Source organism: Salvelinus namaycush, chromosome 21 (genome assembly GCF_016432855.1).
Source record: "Salvelinus namaycush isolate Seneca chromosome 21, SaNama_1.0, whole genome shotgun sequence".
NCBI classification, from domain to species: domain Eukaryota; kingdom Metazoa; phylum Chordata; class Actinopteri; order Salmoniformes; family Salmonidae; genus Salvelinus; species Salvelinus namaycush.
Window position 1 is genome coordinate 22,224,004 of NC_052327.1, and position 25,767 is coordinate 22,249,770.

Sequence of the window (25,767 nt, forward strand, 5' to 3'; positions counted from 1 at the left end):
GCTTGGGGAAAAAAATCCCTTCTGCTGTTCATGATGTTTTGACTAGTGGTATGTGGATACCACTTACCCAATTTCATTATTTTGGGCCTGTTTAGAGGCATTAGGGGTCTGTTGCTATATAAAAACGTTAAATTGCCTGAATAGGACGTGTCTTTTGAAAGAAGCGTCTCTAACGCTTTTGTTTCGTAGTTTTCTTATTTTTTTGTATGCCTGATTTCTTCGGCTCCTGGGTGGGTGGTGTCACACTAGTACTACAATGATCGAACGACCAGAATCTACAGTTGCCAGCATTGCAGTAAGTGTTAATCTGATCACATTAAATCAATGTTGATACTCTGTCTCGTGTGAACTGGATTTAAAAATTTCCATGAATGAATTGAAACCAATGACTTTATGCAACCGACGTTGTCTCCAACGTTAGAACTCCATTATGGTCCATGGCAATACTATAAGAGAAAGAGGAATGTGACCGAAAATCCTGATTTCATATAGACTATTCCTATTCCTATTCCATATAGCTCTCGGCCAGAGTACGGGTTTATTCGAATCCATTTTCGCTTATAATTGACAAGAAGAGAAGGGTTTCGCGCCCGGTCGTGGGGAGGAATGGACATGCATACTTATGCGCGTTTGAGAATCCACAAGGGAATTTATAAGATGATGTTTCCATTCATTTTTTTGTTTCCATGCCTAGGCAATTTTTTAAATTTGCGGCCGTGATGAAGGCTATTATGTAGTCTTTGATAATGTCATTATAGGCCTAGGCTATAAAAGGTGATCTTAGTCAAATATTGATTGAACATATTCAGTTCATTATTGTATTAGAATGCAGAAAAACGTGATCACTTGACACATTTGCATTGGCTAACAGAGAATCCGAACGCAGTTGCTGTCATCCAGCTAACCCTGGTGTGCTTTTCATTCTGCACCACACACATCTTTATTCACAGTCCTCGGATCTCTCTCTTCTCATTCTCTCTCTCTCTTTCTGTCTCATACACATGTATTTATACCTATGTCAGTCCCTCTTCAAAAGGTCCCCAATAATTCTAGCTTCTACCGTCTGTTACGTGTTAACCCCAGGTGATGAGAGAGCTGAGATTACATCACAGCAAAGTTATATAACCCAGCATGGGTAGGGAGGGAGTATGGAAATTGCTTTGGGGCCATTTAAAATCACTATGTGCCTGTACACATAGTGAACTGTAAACAACAGCAAGATATCAATGTTGGATTGACGGTCATGAAGCCTTTATGTATGTGACCTTTTGCTTGGACCTGTTATTTTCCACCAATAATGTATGTGTGTAAATTGAAAAACTCTTGATTGCCACTAGGGTTGCAAAGGGTCAGAAACTTTCCCGGAAAATTTCTACGAGAAGTTAAGCCCGGGAATTTTGCTTAAATTCATCAAAAAAGTAAGCTTATAACAGTGAACCTTTTTTTGTGGGATACACATAAGGCAATTTTAGGTATTGTGGCATATTTTGGTTAAACTATCCCCAATTCAATGGAATTGCAACCCTCTGCATGCACAGTGCATTTTTCCATCATATGTGCAGCTGATTCTCAAGATCTTGCTCACTAATGAGATGCTATTGAGCCCACACCACTACACTGTCTGAGCCAAGGACTAAATGCTTTCTGGTAAGTTTTTATTACAATACTGGGTGGGGTGAATATATTTTGTATGACATATGTGATTTTTGTTAACTAGTAAATGGTAGCCTACAGCAAAGTGTGTTTAAATCATTTCTAACTTGTTAAGAATTTCTGCTAGTTAGTTTTTGCTACCAAGTGGGTTTTAGCTTGCTTGAGCCTGCTAACTGAGGAGTGTTAATTCACCTGTTTCCATACATGTTTCATTTTAAAACATTTATCTAACAAAGGAGTTGATTAATCTAACTGCTTAACTATTTATCTGTACACGGAATTGTTTTTGTTTTTTTACTAATTTTTTTTACAGGAAAATGCCACGGGCACTATCTGATGTGTGAAGACATTTCACTGCAGCTAATGTAGAAGGAAAAGCTGTGTACATTTGCAAATACTGTGCCAAATCATATGTGAAGAATGCAACAAAGATGCAGAATCATCTGGCCAAGTGCATAACGTTCCCTCAGCGCTCACAACAAGCAACCTCTGACAAAAGTCCCTCTACTTCTATTCGAGGTGAAAATGATGAATCAGACACCTTATTAATAGCAACAGCTCATGGTCCTCGAATAAAAAGTTTTTTTGACTCAATGGAGGAACGTAGTCAGAGAAATGCTGATGAATGTCTTGCTCGAGCTGTGTATGCAACTGGTTCACCTCTGATGCTCACAGACAATGTGTATAAGAAGAGATTTCTGAATGTTCTTCGCCTAGCCACCCCTCCAACCAGACATGCTTTATCTACTAATTTGCTGGATGTTGAGTTCAACAGAGTTCAAGTGAAGGTCAAGCAAATCATAGAGAAAGCAGACTGTATTGCAATCATCTCTGATGGGTGGTTGAATGTTCATGGGCAAGGAATAATTAACTACCTCATCTCCACCCCTCAACCAGTATTCTACAAGAGAGTGACAGACAATGCTGCAAACATGAAGGCTGCTTGGTCTAAAGTGAAGGTGTCCTACCCTCGCATCACACCCATTGGCTGTGCTGCTCATGCATTGAATCTGCTCCTCACAGACATCATGACACTGAAAACAATGGATACACTCTACAAGAGAGCCAAGGAAATGGTTAGGTATGTGAAGGGCCATCAAGTTATAGCAGCAATCTACCTCACCAAGCAAAGTGAGAAGAATAAGAGCACCACATTGAAGCTGCCCAGCAACACCCATTGGGGTGGTGTTGTCATCATTTTTGACAGTCTCCTGGAGGGGAAGGAGTCTCTCCAAGAAATGGCCATATCAGTCTGCCGACATGGACAGCCTTACCAAGAGGATCCTCCTGGATGATGTATTTGGGAGAGGGTGGTAAGCAGCCTGAAACCTATATCAGTAGCCATTGCACAGATTGAGGGTGAAAATGCCATCCTGTCTAATGTTCAGACTGCTTGCAGATGTAAGAGAATAAATCCGTACTGCCCTGCCCACTTCACTGTTGCTCCAAGCAGAGGAAACTGCAGTTCTGAAATACATCAAAAAGCGTGAAGACTTCTGCCTGAAGCCCATACAAATGCCGCAGTGTACATGTGGACCCCAAGTATGCTGGCAAGAGCATCCTGTCTGTTGCAGAGATCAACAAGGCCTATTGTGTCATCACTACCGTGTCTCGCCACTTTGGCCTGGAGGAGGGCAAGGTTCTTGGCAGTCTGGCAAAGTACACTTCCAAGCAAGGGCTTTGGGATGGAAATGTAATATGGCAGTCGTGCCAACATATCTCATCAGCCACATGATAGAAGGGAATTTGTGGATCTGAGGCTCTTTCCCCTGTTGCCTCCATCCTCCAAATCCCACCAACATCAGCCTCCTCAAAGCGCAACTGGTCCTTGTTTGGGAACACACACACCAAAGCACGCAACAAGTTGACCAATACAAGGGTCGAAAAATGTATGGCCATCCGGGCAAATTTGAGGCTTTTTGAGCCTGACGACGAGCCATCCTCAATAAGGTTGGAAAGTGACAGTGAAGATGAGGCCTCAGTCTGATGTTCAAGACATGAAAGCCTGAGAGGAAGACAACCAATGCTTTAGTTTCTAGACTATCATTTTACAGATGAATGTTGAAAATGTTTTTGGGATGTGCGATGGGTCATTCAATATTCCTTTTTTTTGTTCAATGAAATTTCCCATGTGAAGAGTCAATTCATTTAATTAAAGTTCAATTCGTAACAATTACAGTTGAAGTCGGAAGTTTACATAAACCTTAGCCAAATACATTTAAACTCAGTTTTTCACAATTCCTGACATTTAATCCTAGTAAAAATTCCCTGTCTTAGGTCAGTTAGAATCACCACTTTATTTTAAGAATGTGAAATGTCAGAAAAATAGTAGCGAGAGTGATTTATTTCAGCGTTTTATTTCTTTCATCACATTTTGCTACAACTTTGGAAGTATGCTTGTGGTTATTGTCCATTTGGAAGACCCATTTGTGACTAAACTTTCTCTTCCTTCCTTGAGATGTTGCTTCAATATATCCACATCATTTTCTTTCCTCATGATACCATCTACTTTGTGAAGTGCACCAGCCCCTCCTGTAGCAAAGCACCCCCACAACATGATGCTGCCACCCCCGTGCTTCACGGTTGGGATGGTGTTCTTCGGCTTGCAAGCGTCCCCCTTTTTCCTCCAAACACAATGATGGTCATTATGGCCAAACAGTACTATTTTTGTTTCATCAGACCAGAGGACATTTCTCCAAAAAGTACAATCTTTGTCCCCATGTGCAGTTGCAAACCGTACTCTGGCTTTTTTATATCGGTTTTGGAGCAGTGGCTTCTTCCTTTCTGAGAGGTCTTTCAGATTATGTCGATATAGGACTCGTTTAACTGTGGATATAGATACTTTTGTACCTGTTTCCTCCAGCATCTTCACAAGGTCCTTTACTGTTGTTCTGGGATTGATTTGCACTTTTTGCACCAAAGTATGTTCATCTCTAGGAGACGGAATGCGTCTCATTCCTGAGTGGTATGACAGCTGCGTGGTCCCATGGTGTTTATACTTACTACTACTACTGTTGTTTGTACAGATGAACGTGTTACCTTCAGGCGTTTGGAAATTGGTCCCAAGGATGAACCAGACTTGTGGAGGTCTACATTTTTTTTAAATGAGGAATTGGCTGATTTTCTTTTGATTTTCCCATGATGTCAAGCAAAGAGCCACTGAGTTTGAAGGTAGGCCTTGAAATACATCCACAGGTACACCTCCAATTGACTCAAATTATGTCAATTCGCCTATCAGAATCTTCTAAAGCCATGACATCATTTTCTGGAATTTTCCAAGCTGCTTAAAGGCACAGTCAACTTGGTGTATGTAAACTTCTGAACCACTGGCATTGTGATACAGTGAATTAGAAGTGAAATCTGTAAACAACTGTTGGAAAAATTACATTGTCATGCACAAAGTAGATGTCCTAACCGACTTGTCACAACTATAGTTTGTTAACAAGACATTTGTGGAATGGTTGAAAAACAAGTTTTAATGACTCCAACCTAAGTGTATGTAAACTTCTGACTTCAACTGTATATATGTTTTTTCTATTGGAGCGATTTAATCGTTTGCAATTATGTATACTTATGATAAGGTAAAAGGTTTATGTTTCTGTCTCCATATGATATGGTAAATATAACCAATGCAAAAAACATCTATATTTAAATGGTATTAGTATTCATTTGCATATATTCCTGTTAATTCCCATATTCCCATTGATTCCCACGAAAAGTTTCCACCTCTGAATATTCCCCAAAATGTGTAACCCTAATTGCCACAATCGATACAGATCGCATCATTTAGGTGTAGGGTGCTGTGGGTGATTACACCACTGTCACATGCTGATGCACAGACCTGATTACATGAATGTTCTGTTTTCCCTGAAGGAACATGCTATACAGTGGTAAGAAAAAGTATGTGAATCCTTTGGAAATACCTGGATTTCTGCATAAATTGGTCATAAAATTTGATCTGATCTTCATCTAGGTCACAACAATAAACAAACAGTCTGCTTAAACTAATAACGCACAAACAATTACACGTTTTCATGTCTTTATTGAACACACCGTGTAAACATTCACACTGCAGGGTGGGAAAAGTATGTGGACACTTGGATTTAATAACTGGTTGACCCTCCTTTGGCAGCGATAACCTCAGGAGGAATTTTGGACCATTCCTCTTTACAAAACTGTTGGGATGAGGTTTTACAGTTGGGATGAGGATTTGATGTTGGTGTGTTGTGCCTTTTTTCTCCACACATATTGTTGTGTGTTCCTTTCAAACAACTCAACTGTAGTTTCTTCTGTCCACATAATTTTTTGCCACTAGCGCTGTGGAACATCCAGGTGCTCTTTTGCCAACTTCAGACGTGCAGCAATGTTTTTTTGGACAGCAGTGGCTTCTTCCGTGGTGTCCTCCCATGAACAACATTCTTATACAGTGTTTTACGTATCGTAGACTCGTAAACAGACATTGGCATGTTCCAGAGATTTCTGTCAGTCTTCAGCTGACACTCTAGGTTTCTTCTTAACCTCATTGAGCATTTTGCACTGTGCTCTTGCAGTCATCTTTGCAGGACGGCCACTCCTAGGGAGATTAGCAGCAGTGCTGAACTTTCTCCATTTATAGACCATTTGTCTTACCGTGGACTGATGAACATCAAGGCTTTTAGAGAGACTTTTGTAACCCTTTCCAGCTTTATGCAAGTCAACAATTCTTAATCTCTTCTGAGATCTCTTTTGTTTGAGGAATGGTTCACGTCACGCAATGTTTCTTGTGAATAGCAAACTCCAATTTTGTGAGTATTTTATAGGGCAAGGAAGCTCTAACCAACATATCTCATCTCATTGATTGGACTCCAGGTTAGCTAACGCCTGACTCCAATTAGCTTTTGGAGAAGTCATTAACCTTGGGGTTCACATACTTTTTCCAACATACACTGTGAATGTTTAAATGATCTATTCAATATAGACAAGAAAAATACAATTTTGTGTGTTATTAGTTTAAGCACACTGTTTGTCTGTTGTGACTTAGATGAAGATCAGATCAAATTTGATGACAATTTTATGCAGAAATCCAGGTAATTCAAAAGGGTTCACATACTTTTTCTTGACACTGTAGGTAGGCAGAGATGGATATGGGCTTTGCTATAGAGCCTATTTGATGGTCAATATAGCCTAGGTGTTTTTGTCCCTGCTACTACGGATTATCTGGTTTTATAAGCCAATTCTCTGACAGGATGTGCCCTGATTTTCTCCATTGACCTGTTATAATTATTTTTTCTAGCACAGTGATTGCGCTGTTACACTGAATCTGTTAAAATACAGAAGGGGATGGTGAGGAAGGTTTCCCATCTGCCCCTTGGTCTTGTTGTCAAAAAATGGTTTGGGGGCAAGGAGTCTTAGGATTTGATTCGTCATTGTATGTGTAATAACACATTTGTTATCACATAGCCTATAACAATAACACAATATTCAATCAGGGTTAAGGCTTAAACCCCCTCAAATATACCAGCTTCTGATCGATGTGGGGTTAATAAAGCTTGAGATGTGGAAAGGATACACACAAAGATTGTCGTAGAGCTTTTTGGGTTAATACTCCACTAACTCCTTTCCTCAAATGGAAGCATTGAGGGCAATTGCCTGTGCACCTCCGACATACCACAACAATGTGTTTGCTCCCAAAGCAGCCCTGTTGTGTGTCTCCTGACTCTCCTTGTTACTATAGGAGTGAGAGGACATGTTTTCAGGGTGGTAGACAGTGTCTGACTGGGCTGTTGTGTGGGAGTGACTAGTGTGGCCCCTCTCCCTTTTCTACCCCTGTGTTGTCCATTGGGACACGCATGAGAGGTCCTGTGAACAGGGGCGAGCAGTGATCAATTGTGTTTGCCTTATGTAGCGTGAGTGACAACGCGCTGGGAGAGAGAGAGGATGAGATTAGAGTAGGCAGAGGGCGGCATGGAGAAATGCGGTACTCAAGAGAAGGAGAACACACAACTTGGGAACGCGTTGGCTGTCATCTGGTGTGAGATCCACTGTCTCCATGACGACGTCTCTCAGATGATGGATATGATGGATATGATACGACTCGTAAATAAACACAGGAGGATCAGTTAGACTACCTTACCCCCTTCTTCTCCTTTTGTACCTATTTTTTGTTGTAATTTTACTCACCTCAAACCCGTAACCCTGTTCCTGTTTTACCCCACTCTTTCAAAGGTGCTTTGTCACTCCAGGCCAGAGAAATACTAATCATGGCCTCTAAAACCAGCACTTTGTCTCTCTGTGTATCTGTGTACACAAAGTGCTTTTCTCACCCAAGGAGATTCCAGAGTAACTCTGTGTGTGTTTTCTTCCAGCAGAGGAATCTGGAGGGGTATGTGGGGTTCGCCAACCTCCCCAACCAGGTGTACAGGAAGTCAGTGAAGAGGGGCTTTGAGTTCACACTAATGGTTGTTGGTGAGTCACTTTGTCCGCTTCTCTTTTTATGTGTGGGTCTCCCTGGTCGGGTTAATTTTTGTTTGTCTATATGTGTCTGCTTGTGAGTCTGTCTGTCTGTGAAAAAGGAACATGAAGCATGTCATTTGAGGTTCCATATTTGGTTTGAATGCATTGTATGGATCAATGTGTGTTTCCTATTTTTCTGCATGGAATTTAACTAAAAATGTCACACAAAATTTCAGTGAATTTGTTCATTACTTTTTTATCTCTAGCTCTGTGAATTGGTAAACTGAGTGCATTTAAGAATTATTGAACCACAGAATTCCAATGAACTTGGAATGGAATCTGGAGATGAGAGTGGAGGAGTGATTGGTTATACCAGCCAAGTCGCTCAAGATCCACTGCGAAAGTAGACATCCGTCCAGAAAAACAGGACGTCAGGAGATTACTTCAAAACCGGCCACTAGAGGCAACGGTGAATGCTATTAGAATCATGTAGGCTTGGGTTTTGCTTTGTGGACTGTTCTTCGGGTCGTGTGTTCTATCCCAGTGCTAGGCACTTGTTTTTGATGTATATAACTTAACCTGCCTAGACGTAACCTTCGAAATTTGACATTAATGGACAAACTTCTGATTCTTCAGTGAGACTGTGAGAGCTGGTTGGTTATACATGCACAAGCACACATTCACAGACCACAATCACATGTTTATTGAATTGTTAATCTGCATGAGGCGATTGATGTGAGGAAATACAGTATTGATCATACTTCACTGATGTAAGGGCTGTCTTCCATGGGAATCAAGAGTGGATATTTTGGTTTTTGTCTTATGTATGCCAACTGTGCACTCTTGCACTTCCTTTTGACACACACACACACACACACTCTCTCTTTCTTTCTCTCACAGCCAACCAGCATGACATGTCCCACATACAGAATATCTCCCTCTGGTTTGGGTTTCCTGTTTGGTAAAGTAACACTGTGAAAGGGCTGCATGTGCCAGAGGGAGAGTGGCAGAATTCAATGTCAACAGGATTGGATTTCAGCCTTGTTACATATGGGCCTTTCTTTCCTTGTATCTCCAACCACTGCATACCCCAGCTGAGCCAAACATTACACATAACAAATGTGAAGTGTGGAAGAGAGAACAAACACAACAGTGCCTCGAACACAAAGATGAGACACTCACACTCACACAGTATAACTTTCGCATTATAACTTTTACACTTTAAGACACTACTATTGTGAAACTCTACCAGTCACTCATAAAAAGGTTAAGACTTCTGGAGCAATCTCATTCATTCCAGCTCTGACAGACAGACAGGCAGGCACCCTCTCTCTGTGAGAGTTGTAGAAAGTGTTAGAGAATGCACTCCCAGGCTCAGGGCCAGTAGAGCGAGCTGTAGCTGTAGTCGTGAGAAGATTGGCCTGTAATGGAAGCCAGCTGGGTTCACTGTTTTGACAGACTGGGGCTCTTTTTAGGAATCCGCTCGCCTGTTAGAGCCCGGTCACTTGGAAGTGTCTCCACTGTTCCAATGTCACTCTGTGAGACTGACGCCACAGGACTTTGGCTTGGGACATTTTTTTCCCTCCAAAATTCTGGAATGGAAAAAACCTGTTTCCTGGCCTTTTGGCCAGCTGGCAGAATTTCTGTACTGAACTTGGGAAAGATTGGAGCGAGCCGGGCTGCTCTACAAAGCAGGTCGTCTAAATCCATGATATACTATAGGAACAAAGTAGAGGCTAAATAGACTACTGTTACAATTCACCTCACAAGACATAAGAATTTACAACACTTGGAGCTTGAGCTTCTCTTTTATCACAGTCAGTGCCAATAGTAGATCCCAGTCTCTGTTCTCTTCTGTCAGCCATGCTGTTAATACAATTAATAGAATTCACATCGAAATCTCAATATTGACACGTGCAATATCCATATCGCAAGAGGTCCATATTGCATGGAATATTTTGAAATGCCACTCAGCCACATGTGACGTCTGTTTTTAGAGTTGACTCCGTTTGTCGTCTCTCTCCTTCTCTCCTCTCGCAACTCCTTCCCCACACACACACCAAGCCCCGCCCGGTCACTCAAATTGAACCTTTATTTAACTAGGCAAGTCAGTTACGAACAAATTATTATTTACAATGCCGGCCTAAACCGGCCGAACCTGGATGACGCTGGGCCAATTGTGCACCACCCTATTGGACTCCCAATCACAGCCAGATGTGATATGGCCTGGATTTGAACCAGGGACTGTAGTGACACCTCTTGCACTGAGATGCAGTGCCTTCGACCGCTGCGCCACTCGGGAGCCCTCAAGCAGTGCAGTTCCTCATCTGTTAGATTCACTATAAGCTTGTTCTGTTCGGTCAAATGCTTTGCTTCTTCTCATTCTATGATTCAGTTCACACAAGTGTTTTAATCTACACAGAGTGTAGAAAACATTAAGAACACCTTCCTAATATTGACTTGCACCCCCTTTTGCCCTCAGAACAGCCTCAATTTGTCAAGGCATGGACTCTACAAGGTGTCAAGTGTTCAACAGGGATGCTGGCCTTTGTTGACTCCAATGCTTCCCACAGTTGTTTCAAGTTGGCTGGATGTTCTTTGGGTGGTGACCCATTCTTTATACACACAGGAAACTGTTTAGCCTTCTACCATACCCCGTTCAAAGGCACTTCAGTCTTTTGTCTTGCCCATTCACCCTCTGAATGGCACACATACACAATCCATGTCTTAATTGTCTCAAGGCTTAAAAATCATTATTTAAAGGGGGGGATACCTAGTCAGTTGTACATCTGAATGCCTTCAACTGAAATGTGTCTTCTGCATTTAACCCAACCCCTCTGAATCAGGGGATAATAGCTTTCACCTGGATTCACCTGGTCAGTTTGTCATGTTTTGTACGCTCAGTTTATATCGCAAGTCCAATCGCAATATTTGGTCAAAAAAATTGCAATTACATTTGTTGCCCATATCTTGCAGCCCTACCTACCATTCATACTCCCCTACCACTGTCCCATCCCTGTTCCAGGATTTCCCAACTGGCGAACCACGGGTGTCTTTATTTGGCCCCTCAAGTTTTTGGAGTACATTTTGGTTTTATTGTTAGACATAAAAGACTGTAAAAACACCAGGAAATCAGCTCCAAGTAATTTTAGTTTTGGGAATCTGTTCTTGAGTATTCCAGCGCAAAAGAGAGACGTGATTGCATATAAGCAAGGTTTGAATTTATTCTGTTTTAGTCAAATATTATATCTGTTTGTGCTTCTTGTGGTCAATTTGCAGGCTACAAATGATTTGTAATTATGTTCTGGCCCCCCGACCTTCTGCTCAAGAAGAAATCATCCGGTGGCTGAATCTAGTTGATGATCCCTGCTCTATTCTATGGCAATTTATTTTCACCTATTGGTTTCCTCTGGTTCGTCTTCTTCCTGTCATCTACTGACTCTTGTTCACTGACTAAAAAGATAGCGTTACCTCAACAGCGTAGAACCACGAAAAGAAAGGATGTTTTCAGACACATATTTTCCAGGTGAAGGAAATGTCATCACATTGCATCAAGATGAGCCACTAAGAAAAGGAAATGTATTTCACAATGACTTATTCTGGCCCTTGTGCGTGAAACACAGCAGGAGCGCCTTTGTGTGTGTTTGTGTGAGATCAGTTGGACTGCTTCAGGGTGTGTGAGTGACTCTGTGTGGGGGGAGCTGCTGCTGCTGTATAATGCAGTGTGCACATGTCCTGTATGACCTCACTCGTGCTGATTCTGTCAGTTTCTGTTTAGACTCAGGGGTTCAAAGTGAATCTTCTATAGATTACCCGCTCTCTCTCACAAACATCTTGGGAAACTGACTCACATTGACTATACAGACCAGATCTTATAATAGACAGTGGAGTAGCTAGTCCATCTGTAAGCCTACCACAGTATCACATATTTCTGGTATATCATCCTCTTTATCTTCCGCCGTATAGTAGTTGAGGTATGTTTGTGTGTGAGTTGCAGATCTTTATCAGATGACCTTTGACCCTACTGCAGCCATCCCATCTCCTGATTGATAGAGCTTATCTGACCCACTTACACATCCCTTCTCACATTTCCTCTCTCCTCACACACACACACTCTCTCTCCTCCCTTCCCCTCTCTCTCTCTCCTCTTCCTTCCCCCTCTCTCTCTCCTCATATAGACATTAGTGCATGTAGACCAGATGTCTCATTTCACACTCTGTGATTCAGGCCCACATGTCTGTTAGTTAGGGGAGGAGAGCTCTGTGTTGTTTGTCAGTGGAAAAGAGCTACAGGCGTACAGACCAGAAGCACCAGGAGCCCCTTTATGTGGGGTGATGAGGAGAGGAGCAAGGGGTCTGGTGTGGCTGGGCTAAGCAGGGGAGTGTAAAAGGGGCCTGTCAGGATGTCTGGGGCCAGCTGCTACCCCAGGGCTCATTTTTGGTTAGGCATTAGTATGTTGACAGGAAGAGGGAGGAGAGATAAAAGCCCGGAATGTTAGGAATCTCCTGGGAAACATGTCCTGTGTGTCCATCTGTATGTCTGTCCCCATACCCCTGTCAATCTGTCTCGCTCTCAACTGCAGTTACTGTACTTCCATTCCCTCCCTGTCAGTTGTTTTCTCTTCACCTGCCTCTTGGTCTCTCCCTCTCTGTCCCCCTCACTTCCCCTCTTTCATAATGGGAACATTGTAAGGGGCGGGTCACCCAGCCAGCCATCCATCCATGCAGCTTTGGGTCGTCAGGGACAGGGTCTATTTATGGAGAGTGCGTTTCCAGAGATCATGCGGCCCAATATTTAATTAAAACTGAGAGGAAGGCTAATTGGGTTTGACTTGCCCTCCGGGGGTGGGGTAACTACTGCAGAGAGACTATCATTGGCGAAACTGTCGGCTAGTTTGCATCACAGAACGGCCACCATCACAACTAACTGTATGTGGTATGTCGACTGTTGCTGTCCTGTGATTTTGACCACGATGAGTTACCATGAACTCCAAGGTCAGTGGTTGTTATAAGTGGAGTACACTGCGCAGAACATTAGCTGTAATTTGGCTTTCATCCTCTTTGGAGCAGCTCTATGGTATTTGGTTAGTGCCCTGTGTTCTGGCTGGTCTGTTGTGCAGCTGAGGTGGAGTGTTTGGTGAGAAAGAGGGGGCAGGGGGTGTAATTGATCCAGGACCGCAGCAGGAGGAGGATGGAGAGAAGATGCACTGGGGGTTGGATTTTAGATGGTAGGTAAGGTGACCTTGAGTCACCTAAAATGGGTCTGGTTCTTTGTGGTAATAATGGGCCTACTGTGTAAAGGATAATAGATATATGGACTGTTATCACGTTGTGATTGATGTCCTTTCTCGTCCACGTGTTTAGTTAATCATTTCCCTTCATTTATTTTTCTAGCCAACATCAGCAGTCACCCTCAAACTAACAAAGGACGAGGAGGCTCTAGTCTAGGGACCAGAGATAAAAGTTTTTCGGCTATATTTTATACCAGGATTACAATAGAGTTCATATTGCATTTCTGCAAGATAGTTATTTAAAGTGTCCTGTTTTTTTTTTCCTAATCCAGTGAACTCCGATCCTAATTCTGTCCTTCCCATTGTCTATTTCAACCCAAAACGCAGATTAGTGTCACAGGAGCCAGACTCAGAACAGGGCCTCTATCTGAGACTTGTAGATCCATTTTGCATGCATGAGAGGCAGAGAGAAACAGGAGATCCTAGTGCCAGGTTTCAGGGCCACAGAGAGGGGCGGGAAGATGATATGTATGACTGGCTTCCATTAAAATGCCTTCATAACTGCTATCAAGCTCCAGTAATGTAATCTGCAGGCACTCTGTCTGCTCTGCTTTAGATACATGCCCCTGACCCTCTGTTGCCCTCCACCTATTCCCCCCAGAGTAGCGTAGGAGGTGCCTGCCCCTCTATCCTCTCCCCCTCCTGGTTTGGGTGACCTCCTCCAGCACAGGCCCGGTGCTGACAGGTGTACCCAGCAGACAGTGGGTGGGTTTGGTGTGTCTTATCTCCTGCTTAAACAGTGTGTTTTGAAGGGGGCAGGGGGGAACCTGTGAGCTAGTGCTGTTTGTCAGCCAGAGGTGAGCTGCCCAGCGTCTACACCTCAAAGAGAGGGTCTGTGTGAGAGGTCAAGGTTAAGAGACACACTGTCTGGAATCTGAGGATTTGACAACTGGCCAGGACAATTGGAAGCTGTGGGAGATGGAAGCTGTGTGTGTGTTTTATCCTCTGTAGACTAATAAGATCATATAGTCAAACTAACAACATACTGACTGATTCTAATGTCAGGGTGGGAAGAGAGGGTAAGAACGATTAGTGAGGGAGAGAAGGGGAGAGAAGAAATATTTTATTCACTCGGACTTAAAGCTTACTTTCTGGCAGTTAGGCTTTTGGCCTTTCCCAATGAGACAATGAATCAGCTTTTATTTCCTCTGCTGCAATTATCCGGGACAGAAATGATCTTCAAACCCTTGACTGTGACTATGCCACTGCAGGGTATGTGTATGCATGAGTTATTTTGGTGTATGCATACTGCATAGCCAGATAAAAGCCAGATTATATGCTGAATTCCACATTGTGACAATGATGTTACTGACGTCAGATCTCCTCCCATAGGTGAGTCTGGATTGGGGAAATCCACGCTCATCAACTCCCTCTTCCTGACTGACCTGTACTCCAAGGATTACCCTGGCCCATCCCTACGGATCAAGAAGACTGTGCAGGTAGCCTACACCCCCTCCCCCTTCCTCCAAATGTGGAAGTGCAACACAAGCAAAGACCAAAGAGCACACAGCTCTCAGGCCAATACAAACAAACCCAATAACCACTGGATGGTCACAGCGGCCAGGCCACAGGCAGCGCGCCCAGAGCACCAGCAGCCAGAGATAGAGCCCACAGTGTTTTGTCCTTATATGTCCTTGATTAACAGAAGAGGGACAGATGAAGAGGCTGGGGGGGGGGCTAGTTCACTCAATTGATGGGTGCACATTTTAGTTTTTTTTAGTTAAGGGTGTTTGGAGAGATTTATGTGGCCTCTCTTTAGGATGGGGACAAGAAGGGGGGGAGTTGGACTCGGGGGCTCTGGTTCCTCTTGGGGCCTGAAGGGGTCAGTAGGAGGTTAGGAATGTTCCCATGAAACAACACCCAGTGGTGACTTTCCCACCAAACACAAGACTCCCATCCCGGAGGCATCCTGGGCCTCGGCTTTCTGTCTTTGTGATGTATATGCAAAGGCACACACACCAGGGCGGTTTTTGGCTGCTATATTTGGGTTTTGTCGCCATCACACTGAGGTGGGAGTTAGTAACCATTGTGAGTCATCATTTCCTGATTTAGAACCACACTTTTGCAGAGCTGTTTTCAAGAAATTAGCTTGTTCGTAAGAAAGCGTGTGACTTCATTTTGAATGTAGACCGACGTAAGTTGTTTTTCAGATTTGTGAAGGCCTAAGATTCCTGGTTGTGACTCTGGGGTCCCCGTGGTTCCTGCTGATGTGTTTGATCCTCCATTGAAGAGTGCGTCCAATGTTTAGAAATGGAGCTGTTGGGGTTGGCCAAAGCCACAGTGTAAATGTAGAGGGGTAGACTTGGGCCCAGTGTGCTGTGTGCAGCTGTCTGCTGAGGAGGAGAGACAGGGGGAAGAGTATTTATATTCCAGAACAATCTCTTATGTCTGTCAAATGGTCACATTCTGTCTACTCAGATTTCACTCAATTGATGGGTGCACATTTTTTGTTTTTTTGTTTCTCTTTCACTGAAATGGATTTAAAAGCAGATATGCAGGCACACACACACACACTCTCTTCCGAAAGTATTTTGAGTGCTTGATATATGCCCTTTTAGAAAATAATGTGCATCTAAACTAAAGTGTTTTGCAAAGGCAAAGAATGTGTTTCTGCGTGTTTAGAGAGACTGAAAGAGGTCAACACAAAATAACTACCCTTGTGAAAGTATGCAGCAGCCGAACAGAGAGCAACTGAAACAAACCGCAGCGGGAAGCTAATTATGCATTTGTCTCCTAAACCGGGAAAAATCTACCAGCACCATATCACTGTCACAGCTGCCATTTGTTTCCCAGGACTAACATGGTTAAGCTATAGATGAGCCGTAGTGTATGGGGGAGCTGAGAGATGAAATGGGAGCTATGGAGTTATGTCTTAGAGCTACTGTGTTGCTGTTTTGCAGGTGGAGCAGTCCAAGGTTCTGGTGAAGGAAGGGGGTGTCCAGCTCACTCTCACCATCGTCGATACGCCAGGGTTTGGAGATGCAGTGGACAATAGTAACTGGTGAGTATTGGGGAGTGAATGTGAGCATGTATGAAAGATATGGTGGAGTTTGTTTGTTGTGTGGGAGTGTGACTATATGCAATATTCTCTCTGCGTCAATGATAGCCTAAATGTAGAGGTAAACAACATTTTCCTATTTTTCTCTCTCGCTCTTTCTCACCTCTCTCTCATCCCCCCCTCTCAGCTGGCAGCCTGTCATTAACTTCATTGACAGCAAGTGTGAGGACTTCCTGAATGCAGAGTCCAGGGTGAACCGACGACTGATGCCAGACAACAGAGTTCACTGCTGCCTGTACTTCATCGCCCCCTCTGGCCACGGGTGAGTACTGACAGACCTTGGGGGAACAGTCCTTTTGTGATCATGTACCAGTACTACATTGATGTCATAGGATGTATAGTATATACTCATTGATGGCTAAATATATGAAGCCTATGCTACCCACCTTTCCTTGTCTGATAAAGAGACTCGTATGAGCTGAAACACATTTTAGATGATAACAAATGTTGTAATACCATATGTGTACTGTAATTATAAAGTGTTCTCTATGCTGCTTCTGAGTTAAGAGTGGCCATGTATTTCCATGTGCATTAACTCTGTGTTATAGAAGTCATGACGTTGTGTGTGTGTGTGTGTGTGTGTGTGTGTGTGTGTGTGTGTGTGTGTGTGTGTGTGTGTGCCTTTATTGATTATCTCTGCTTGCCTATGTATGTGAGCCCGAACGTGAACATGAATGTATGAGTGGAGTGTAGGCGCATGCGTGAGTTCACATATGTGAGTGGGAAGCAAGACCGAGAGAGATGTAGGCTGCCAATGTTGTGACCTACAAGGTTGCATAACACCCACTAGACAGAGAATGAGATGGAAGCACTCTCACCATCACTGAGCCAGCCAATCAGGAGGAGGCAGCTCACTGAGGAGCCCCTGAGCTCAGAATCCCTGGGAATGGGATGCTTTATTTTCAGCTTAGAAAAATGCCTCTGTAGATAGCCTCCGTAGCAAATCAGCTAGGCCCACTTTTTGTGTTAGGATCTATCCAATCCTACATATTTTAACCAGTCAAATGGTTGCTGTAATTATATGCAGCCATATAAGGAGGACTATGGACACTGACGTGGTTGTGACATTATATAAGATCATGAAAATGTCCGTTGTTAGACCGACACAAGGTAATGCATTAAGAGATCAGAAATCCTGTCAGTCCTTGCCTCTGCTAATGTGGAGACAAATTCAGAACATCCTCTGCCAGGTCTGTCCCTGTCGCTCTCCCCACACTTCATATGCCCCCTTTACTCCTGTGACCTGTAACAGCGGGTCTGTTGCTCTGTATCTGTATATTCCTGGAATCCACAGCCCTCCGCACCACCCCCCATCACCCTTACTGCTTTGCCCCCTCCAGCTCTCCCCTCCAGTCCCTGGACAGAACTCACTCTCTCAGGCCACAGAGAAGAAGAGCCCCTTTGTCCACCTACTCCCTCATCAGCCAGAGTGAGAACATCACAGAGAGAATAACAAAGAGAATCCCTCATGATCCCACCATGACATAATTAGTAGTGGTCACTGACTGGAAAAAAGAAAAGAAAGAAAAATACACTATATATACAAAAGTATGTGGACAACCCTTCAAATTAGGGGATTCGGCTATTTCAGCCACACCCGTTGCTGACAGGTGTGTAAAAATCGAGCACACAGCCATGCGATCTCCATAGACAAACATTGGTCTTACTGAAGAGCTCAGTGACTTTCAATGTGGCACCGCCATAAGATGCCACCTTTCCAACAAGTCAGTTCGTCAAATTTCTGCCCTGCTGAGCTGCCCCGGTCGACTTTAAGTGATGTTATTGTGAAGTGGAAAGTTTTAAGAGCAACAACCGCTCAGCTGCAAAGTGTTAGGCCACACAAGCTCACAGAACGGGACCGATGAAGTGCGTAGCGTGTAAAAAATAATCTCCCCTCGTTTGCAACACTCACTACAAGTTTCAAACTGCCTCTGGAAGCAACGTCAGCTAAAGAACTGTTAGTCTGGAGCTTCATGAAATGGGTTTCCATGGCCGAGTGGCCACACACAAGCCTAAGATCACCATGCGCAATGCCAAGCGTCAGCTGGAGTGGTGTAAAGCTCGCCTCCATTGGACTCTGAAGCAGTGGAAACACGTTCTCTGGAGTGATGAATCAAGCTTCACCATCTGGCAGTCCGATGGGCGAATCTGTGTTTGGCGGATGCCTGGAGAACTCTACCTGCCCTGATGCATAGTGCCAACTGTAAAGTTTGGTGGAGGAGGAATAATTGTCTGAGGCTGTTTTTCATGGTTCGGACTAGGCCCCTTAGGGACATGTTAATGCTACAGCATACAATGACATTCTAGACGAATCTGTGCTTCCAACTTTGTGGCAACAGTTTGGGGAAGAACTTGACGGGCCTGCACAGAGCCCTGACCTCAAGCCCATTGAACACCTTTGGGGTGAATTGGAACGCAGACTGTGAGCCAGGCATAATCGCCCGACCTCACTAATGCTCTTGTGGCTGAATGGAAGCAAGCCCCCGCAGCAATGTTCCAATATCTAGTGGAAAGCCTTCCCAGAAGAGTGGATGCTGTTATAACAGCAAAGGGGGGACCAACTCCATATTAATGCCCATGATTTTGGAATGAGATGTTCGACCATGTGTCCACATACTTTGGGTTATGAAGTGTAAATAAGACAGTGTTTCTTTGGTTCCTCCAGTGTTTTCTTGCCACTGGTGGCATAATGCACTGCGGCAGTTTGAGCAGAACAAGTACTAACTACAGAGAATTATTCAGGACTGTGTCACATCAAAGCATAAGTCAGCCTTTCCTGCCTGCCTGTGTTTGTCTGACTGACTGTATCTGTTTTGACTGTGCAACAACAGAGCCTCAGAACATGTTTTTTAACTGTGTAAAATGCGTTGAAGGCTGAAGCCCCTGGACATTGAGTTCATGAAGCGTCTCCATGACAAGGTCAACGTGATCCCTCTCATCGCCAAGGCAGACACTCTGACACCTGAAGAATGCCAGCTGTTCAAGAAACAGGTGTGTGTGTGTTCATTATTTGTGTTCGCACAAACACAACATGTGTATGGCAATTACTCATGTCATTTTTACCTTCAACTCAGATCATGAAGGAAATCCAAGAACACAAGATCAGGATCTATGAGTTTCCTGACGCCGAGGACGATGAGGACAGCAAGCTCATCCGGAAGATCAAGGTAGTGTCCAATGAGAGTGAGAGAGACTGATGCGGTCATTGGTATCAGTCCACACTAGTCCCTATCTGCCATTTTGTTTTGTCCCTGTCAGTTTGGTTATCTAATAGGTTGTTGATACTGTACAGGCTCACTGATTAACTGTCACTTCTCCCTCTGTCTCCATGTGTGGCAGGAGCGGATGCCTCTGGCAGTGGTTGGCAGCAACGTGGTGATTGAAGTGAACGGCAAGAAGGTCCGAGGTCGTCAGTACCCCTGGGGCGTGGCAGAAGGTAGGTTCAGTATGGGCCTGGCTGGGTTCTCTGTTCTCTGTCTGAGATGAAACAGTGGCATGGTATTGTCTGTGGGTTGTTGTTGTTCTGGAGAATGTTATTTATTAATGTCACTCACTGTGCCATGCAAGTGGATGAAGCACGGACGTGTGGAGACCTAGTGTAGGCAAACTGCATGGCCTCCCAGGAAATCCCCCCCCCCCCTCCCCCAGAGAGTGTTTCTGACAGGGATTCTGGAAAAGGGGGACAGGGTTCTTCTACTAGGGTATCATGGTCTCTCTGGCAGTGAACACTGTACTGTACCACCCCAGGGACCTCAGAGAGAGAGACCTTGACACCCCTTTTTTCACCATTGGCCACAATGAATCGTTGTTGTTGTTCTCCACTTGATTTTCTTTTACTTTAAGTTCCCTGAAATACATTTTTTTCATTTTCAAGTGTTGCTCTGTGGTTGACCGTTGACCGTATCAGTGGTTGACCGTATCAGTCTTTCACTTTTTCATTCTTTCTTTTCTCTTTTTTCTTTCTGTCTATTCTTTTCCATGACTGACAGAGGGCATTTTTGGTAAACAAAACCATCTCTCACATTTGATACCCCTCTCCCTCAGGCCTTCCTCCCCTCTTCACTTTTTGTTGCTGCGACATTAGGTTGATGGTCAAAGTGGAGCTCGTACTAATTTAAAAACCTATAGGCTGTTCAGTGCTAACGCTTCTCCTAGAATAGAGCAACATCACCATCTAACTCATGTTAATAAGTACCTGATTATCTTAAAGGGATACTTTGGGATTTGGCTAATGAGGCCTTTTATCTACTTCCCCAGAGTCAGATGAGCTTGTGGATACCATTATTATGCGTCTGTGTCCAGTATGAAGGAATTTAGAGGTAGTTTCGTGAGCCAATGCTAACTAGCGTTAGCACAATGGCTGGAAGTCTATGGGTATCGACTAACACGCTACATAAAGGGCCTCATTGACAAAATCCTGAAGTATACCTTTTTATATTAAGTCATACCTTTTCCAGAACTGCATGATCTACCTTTATTCGTTTTAGTCATCATTTGGCCACTCGTTAACACTCAATTGTAGAACTGTTAAGAGTTACATTTGCACAAACTTATTGTATACATAGTATGTGAATGTATACATATTTTGCATGCATTATCTACGAACAGTCACTTATGTATATACACTCTGTTGCTCTAAATCCTTGCACCGTGATGCTGTTTGCTGACACTCCCTCCCTGTAGTTCCCACAGGGGGTCCATCACACATACTCCGTTGCATATTGATTCATAGACCATTTTACAATATGTTCTTTGTCATGGGATAAGACATTTTTCCCTGTTCTTGGCTCATTCAATGGAAACCTCCATGCAGGTATCATAATCTAACGACCATTAGTAGCTAAAGCACTCGGGCTTAAAACTCCTGATGGGCAGCTGACCCCATGCGATAGCAGTGATCTTGCTCTCAGTATTGCTCTGTTTTAACGGCAGAGCACTGAAAACAACAGTGAGCAGGCAACAACCATTCAGTCCAGCGTACATCAGGAGTTTTCAGCCAATTGGCCGAGGGTGTGTCTTTCCATTAGAGCTACAACCATGCTTTGTTGTGTCCCTATGACCCTGTGACCCCACCTCAACCAAACCCTCCTCCACTCCCGTCCCATCACTGAGGCTGGCCTGCCCTGCCAGCCCTCATCTCCCCTCATGTAACCCCTCGTTCAGTAGACAGTCAGGGTGGACAGACACGGGTTACAGGGGTCACCTGGGCAGGACCTGGGTTCCTGTGTACCCTCCTCCCTCCCGTCAGAAGTCACTCAGGTAGGTGACAGCAAGGGGCTCTATGCATGCACCTCACGGGTAAGGTGTCCTCCTCCTCGTCCTCTTCCTGAGATCCATAGCTGACAGCGTGACGCACGTTAGGCTTAGCCCCAGATAAGGTGGGGCCTGGGGAGAGGAGCTATGTAGTAAAGGAGCTAAGTTTTGATCAGGAAAGAGGAGGAATCCACATCCTCAGCAGCAGCAGCAGTGTCTCTGCGGTCCTTTTCCAGAATCCCATGTGATCTTTTAACCATGTGTGTGTTTAATCAGCTGAAATATATGTCTTAGAGCAGTGGTCTGTCTGGTCCGTGACATGTCTGTCTGTTGACTACTCTATGTACTGTATACTACTGAATGTGTGTGTTTGAGCAGTGGTCCAGTGAAATGTGTCTCTGTCTTAGTGATAGTTTTAACCATGTCTGTGTGTTCACTGAGCAGACACATTCTTGTTTACAGTCTGTCTGAGCACGGGTCCTTTTGGCCAATGACTTTGTTTGTTGACTGTGTCTGTGTGTTTGACTACCTACCAGTCTCATCAGGTAATTACCTGTAATAGGAATGTACACTAGACTAGCTGAGCGACCCAGTGATTTCTGGCTCCGTGAGTAGAAATTGTCCCTTTGATCCGAGAACCTTTGTAATGTTACCGGGAATTCTGGGAACTGGTGTGTATTCTACCAGTACCCAATGATTGATGGCGATGTGATGAGATCAATCTCTGTGGGTCTCTGACATCTCTCTCTCTCTCTCTCTTCCTGTTTTAGTGGAGAACGGGGAGCACTGTGACTTCACTGTCTTACGGAACATGCTGATCAGGTGAGAGACAGAGGATGCATGTCAATCCTTTTATTCATCCATTATTGTCAGTGATTATACCACGGTATTTACAGTGATATAATTATTTGAGACCCAACTTCCCCAATTCTCTCCTGTAGGACCCATATGCAAGATCTGAAGGATGTGACCAACAACGTCCACTATGAGAACTACCGCAGCAAAAAGCTTGCTGCCGTAACCTGCAATGGAGGAGTGGACACCAGCAAGACCAAGAACCAAATGACCAGGTAGGAGAGAGACCTTAATCATCAGAGGAAATACCATAGATCTGATATGTTCAATAGTAATCAGACAGACAGGCTGAGAAAGAATCTAAAATATGCTGTAAAGCTTATTTCATAGATTAACCTGATGCTTGAGTCATAATGTCATTAAGTGACAGTGACCAGACTGTATTGGTTGGGATGTGCTTCGTTAATCACTGGTCACTGTTAGTGATTCTTGATGTTTGGTCCCTCACCTTTGACCTGTAGGAGCCCCCTGGCCCAGATGGAGGAGGAGCGGAGGGAACATGTCATGAAGATGAAGAAGATGGAAACAGAGATGGAGCAGGTGTTTGAGATGAAGGTCAAGGAGAAGAAACAGAAACTGAAGGACTCTGAGGCTGAGGTGTGTGTGTGTGTGTACACCAATTGGGAGACATAAGGACAGGAGAGGTAGAGAGCCTCAGTCAATTTGGATGTGTGTATCTGTCTGTTTTATTCACAAGTAACACATTTGCCTCCCTTCTCAGCTGGAGCGACGCCACGAGCAGATGAAAAAGAACTTGGAGGTTCAGTATAAGGAACTGGAGGAGAAGAGGCGCCACCATGAGGAGGAAAGGTGCAACTGGGAGGCACAGCAACGTATACTGGAGCAGCAGAAACTTGATGCTTCTAAGTGAGTGTCTGACATATTTAATCGTCCTTGCTCTTATTCTCTCAGACAAGCATATAGTATGTTTTGTCTATTTCTCTCAATGAAATGCAATTTTGAAATATTAAATAATTCCCTTTTTCTCTTTTTACAGGACCATGGAAAAGAACAAAAAGAAAGGAAAAATATTTTAAGTTGAACCTATTCCTCCAATTAAATATTGCAAACTCGTTTTTACATCCCTTTTGATGCTCACACAATCTATGACCCTCAAACCACATATACACACACACACACACTCACGCAAATAAGCCGCGTTCACACTGCACTTAGCTCAGGGCTAAGAGGGTGTTCACGCTTGCACATTCTAAAGTGGGCTAGCTGACCATATTGTACTATTTAGACATTCCATCCCAACCTCTCTTACATGCAGTACATGTCATACATGGACCTCACACATGCATCTCGTTCTAATTCAGTACATACAACAACACAACCCAATGTCACACTCATACACCACTATATACACACACTCCCTCTTTCGGGGGTCTGCCAAAACCTTTTATTTCTATTCTTGACAAGGAGGAAATTATGTCCCTCTGATCTTTTGGAGTTTTACACATGGCAGGCACCATGCATAGCCATCCTTTATACTAGTGTACTACAATCTGTTCTCTAGTCTAGCTAGCTCACCTGTTTCTTCCAGCAGAGGCAGCTCAAGACCATTCACAAGCACACTCCATTGTGACATGTGTAAACACAATTACATACACTCGGACATTCCCTGAACTCCTGGGACATGTGCATGTTAAACACACACTTGTAGGTGATTATTAAGGGTTCGAGTCAGGTGGGAGTGTACAAGAAACAGGAAAATAATTGTTTGGAATTATGACAGTGAAAAGCCAAGTCGAGATGAAAAAGCCAGGTTCAGGAAAGGTGGTGACCTATCTTAAATGTGTGTGTACTTGTGTGTGTGCACGTGCCTGTGTGTGTACAACTGTAAACCATGTGTTTGTGTCTTCTATTTTACTAATAGAAGACACATTTAACGGTATAAACAGTAACATTGTCAGTGTCATAACATTCTCTGGATACTGAAGCAGATAATTATGTCCCTAATTATATAGATAATGTTACACAAATCATATGGGTGTCTAAAACAATGATAACCGTGATTATGGCAATGTCTTATATTGTGAAGTGATGGATTTTGTCAAAGCCCTAAACCTAAAGCCCTATCTATCCATTGTCCCCTCTCTCTGTCTCGTCCCCTGTTCTGAAGACTGTACCGAGAGCTCTAAATGCATGGGTTTGTCCCAAACGCACGGTGAGACTCTGACACTGAGACACATTGTGTGACACCTCTAAACCCTTACCTCTCTGAGGTCCGTCAAGTTTTATTTTAATATATTATGTATGTATGGTTGGACAACTATCCCTTGAATCCAGTAGGATCATTAAGCGGTTAAACAATTATTATTTTAGTGATTTTACAAACCTCTAGAATCTTAAAAGATGCACTTGAAGACATGCAAAAGGGACACAGAAAATGCACAGATAAATACAACACACATAAAACCCCTGTCATTTTCTTCTGGTTCACATACATAATGGAATTGACTGTAAATTGTTATATACTTCACAACTGAACACAAATCCCAGAAGACAACCTCTGACCTACACTGCCTTCACAAGCCACACACACACACACAATATAACTATATGCCAACTGTATACTTTCTCAGGACCAGTCTCTTGTTGCAGGTCTCTGAGTTGTAATAGTCAGAAGTTAGTCCATGGTCTGAGAAGTCTTAAAGGCTCATTTGAGCTAAGGTCTGAGACAAACTTTTCCTAAAGCATTCTTTAACCACTCCCCTATCTAATAGTGTTGAAGGTAGCCATAACTTTAGCAGTTGTTTTTGTTATTGTTTTTTTATATATCTACACTCTTCAGCTTTATTCTGTTCTTCATTTTATTATCATCTGTTCTCTCTAACTGTACATTATTAATATTAAAGATGAGAAGGTTATGCTTAAGTGAAATGTTTCCTCTCCTTTTATTAAAGCAGTGGATTCTTACATACAGTACATTAAAACACAATAACGCTCATGTGCATCTTAACACTCATATCAATTCCATATATTGCAAAATAGTTATTGCTGCATTCAAAGTGATAAACATGTCAGTTTCTTACTGTTAAGTGTTATAGGAAATAGTTCTGAAAGTTTTTATAGTAAAGTGAACATATACAGTAAAACATGGGGTAAGATGATAACCAAAAGTTTGGTGCCATCCAGTGAGCTACATTAAAACTCTGTCTCTGCTTGTATGTCGAGGATAGAGTAGTCTTCATGGAGCTGTTGAGGCTTGAGTCACGAT

The 25,767-nt window shown here is 43.4% G+C and overlaps 1 protein-coding gene across 2 annotated transcripts; it reads left to right on the plus strand.

The window, feature by feature from the left end:
• Nucleotides 1-25,430, plus strand: LOC120066192 (septin-7-like). 2 transcript variants are annotated; one of them, XM_039017383.1, is made up of 13 exons: nt 1-295; nt 8,001-8,097; nt 14,708-14,814; nt 16,276-16,376; nt 16,561-16,695; nt 19,307-19,424; nt 19,508-19,600; nt 19,773-19,869; nt 22,457-22,508; nt 22,628-22,756; nt 23,003-23,138; nt 23,263-23,408; nt 23,539-23,578. In XM_039017383.1, the coding sequence occupies exons 1-13, from the start codon at nt 257-259 to the stop codon at nt 23,576-23,578; spliced, it is 1,290 nt and encodes a 429-aa protein (XP_038873311.1). In that variant the 5' UTR covers nt 1-256. The 2 variants fall into 2 exon arrangements, with proteins under 2 accessions (XP_038873311.1, XP_038873310.1); XM_039017382.1 differs by having other exon boundaries at nt 257-295; nt 7,998-8,097; nt 23,539-25,430.
• The last annotated feature ends 337 nt before the right edge of the window (nt 25,431-25,767 follow it).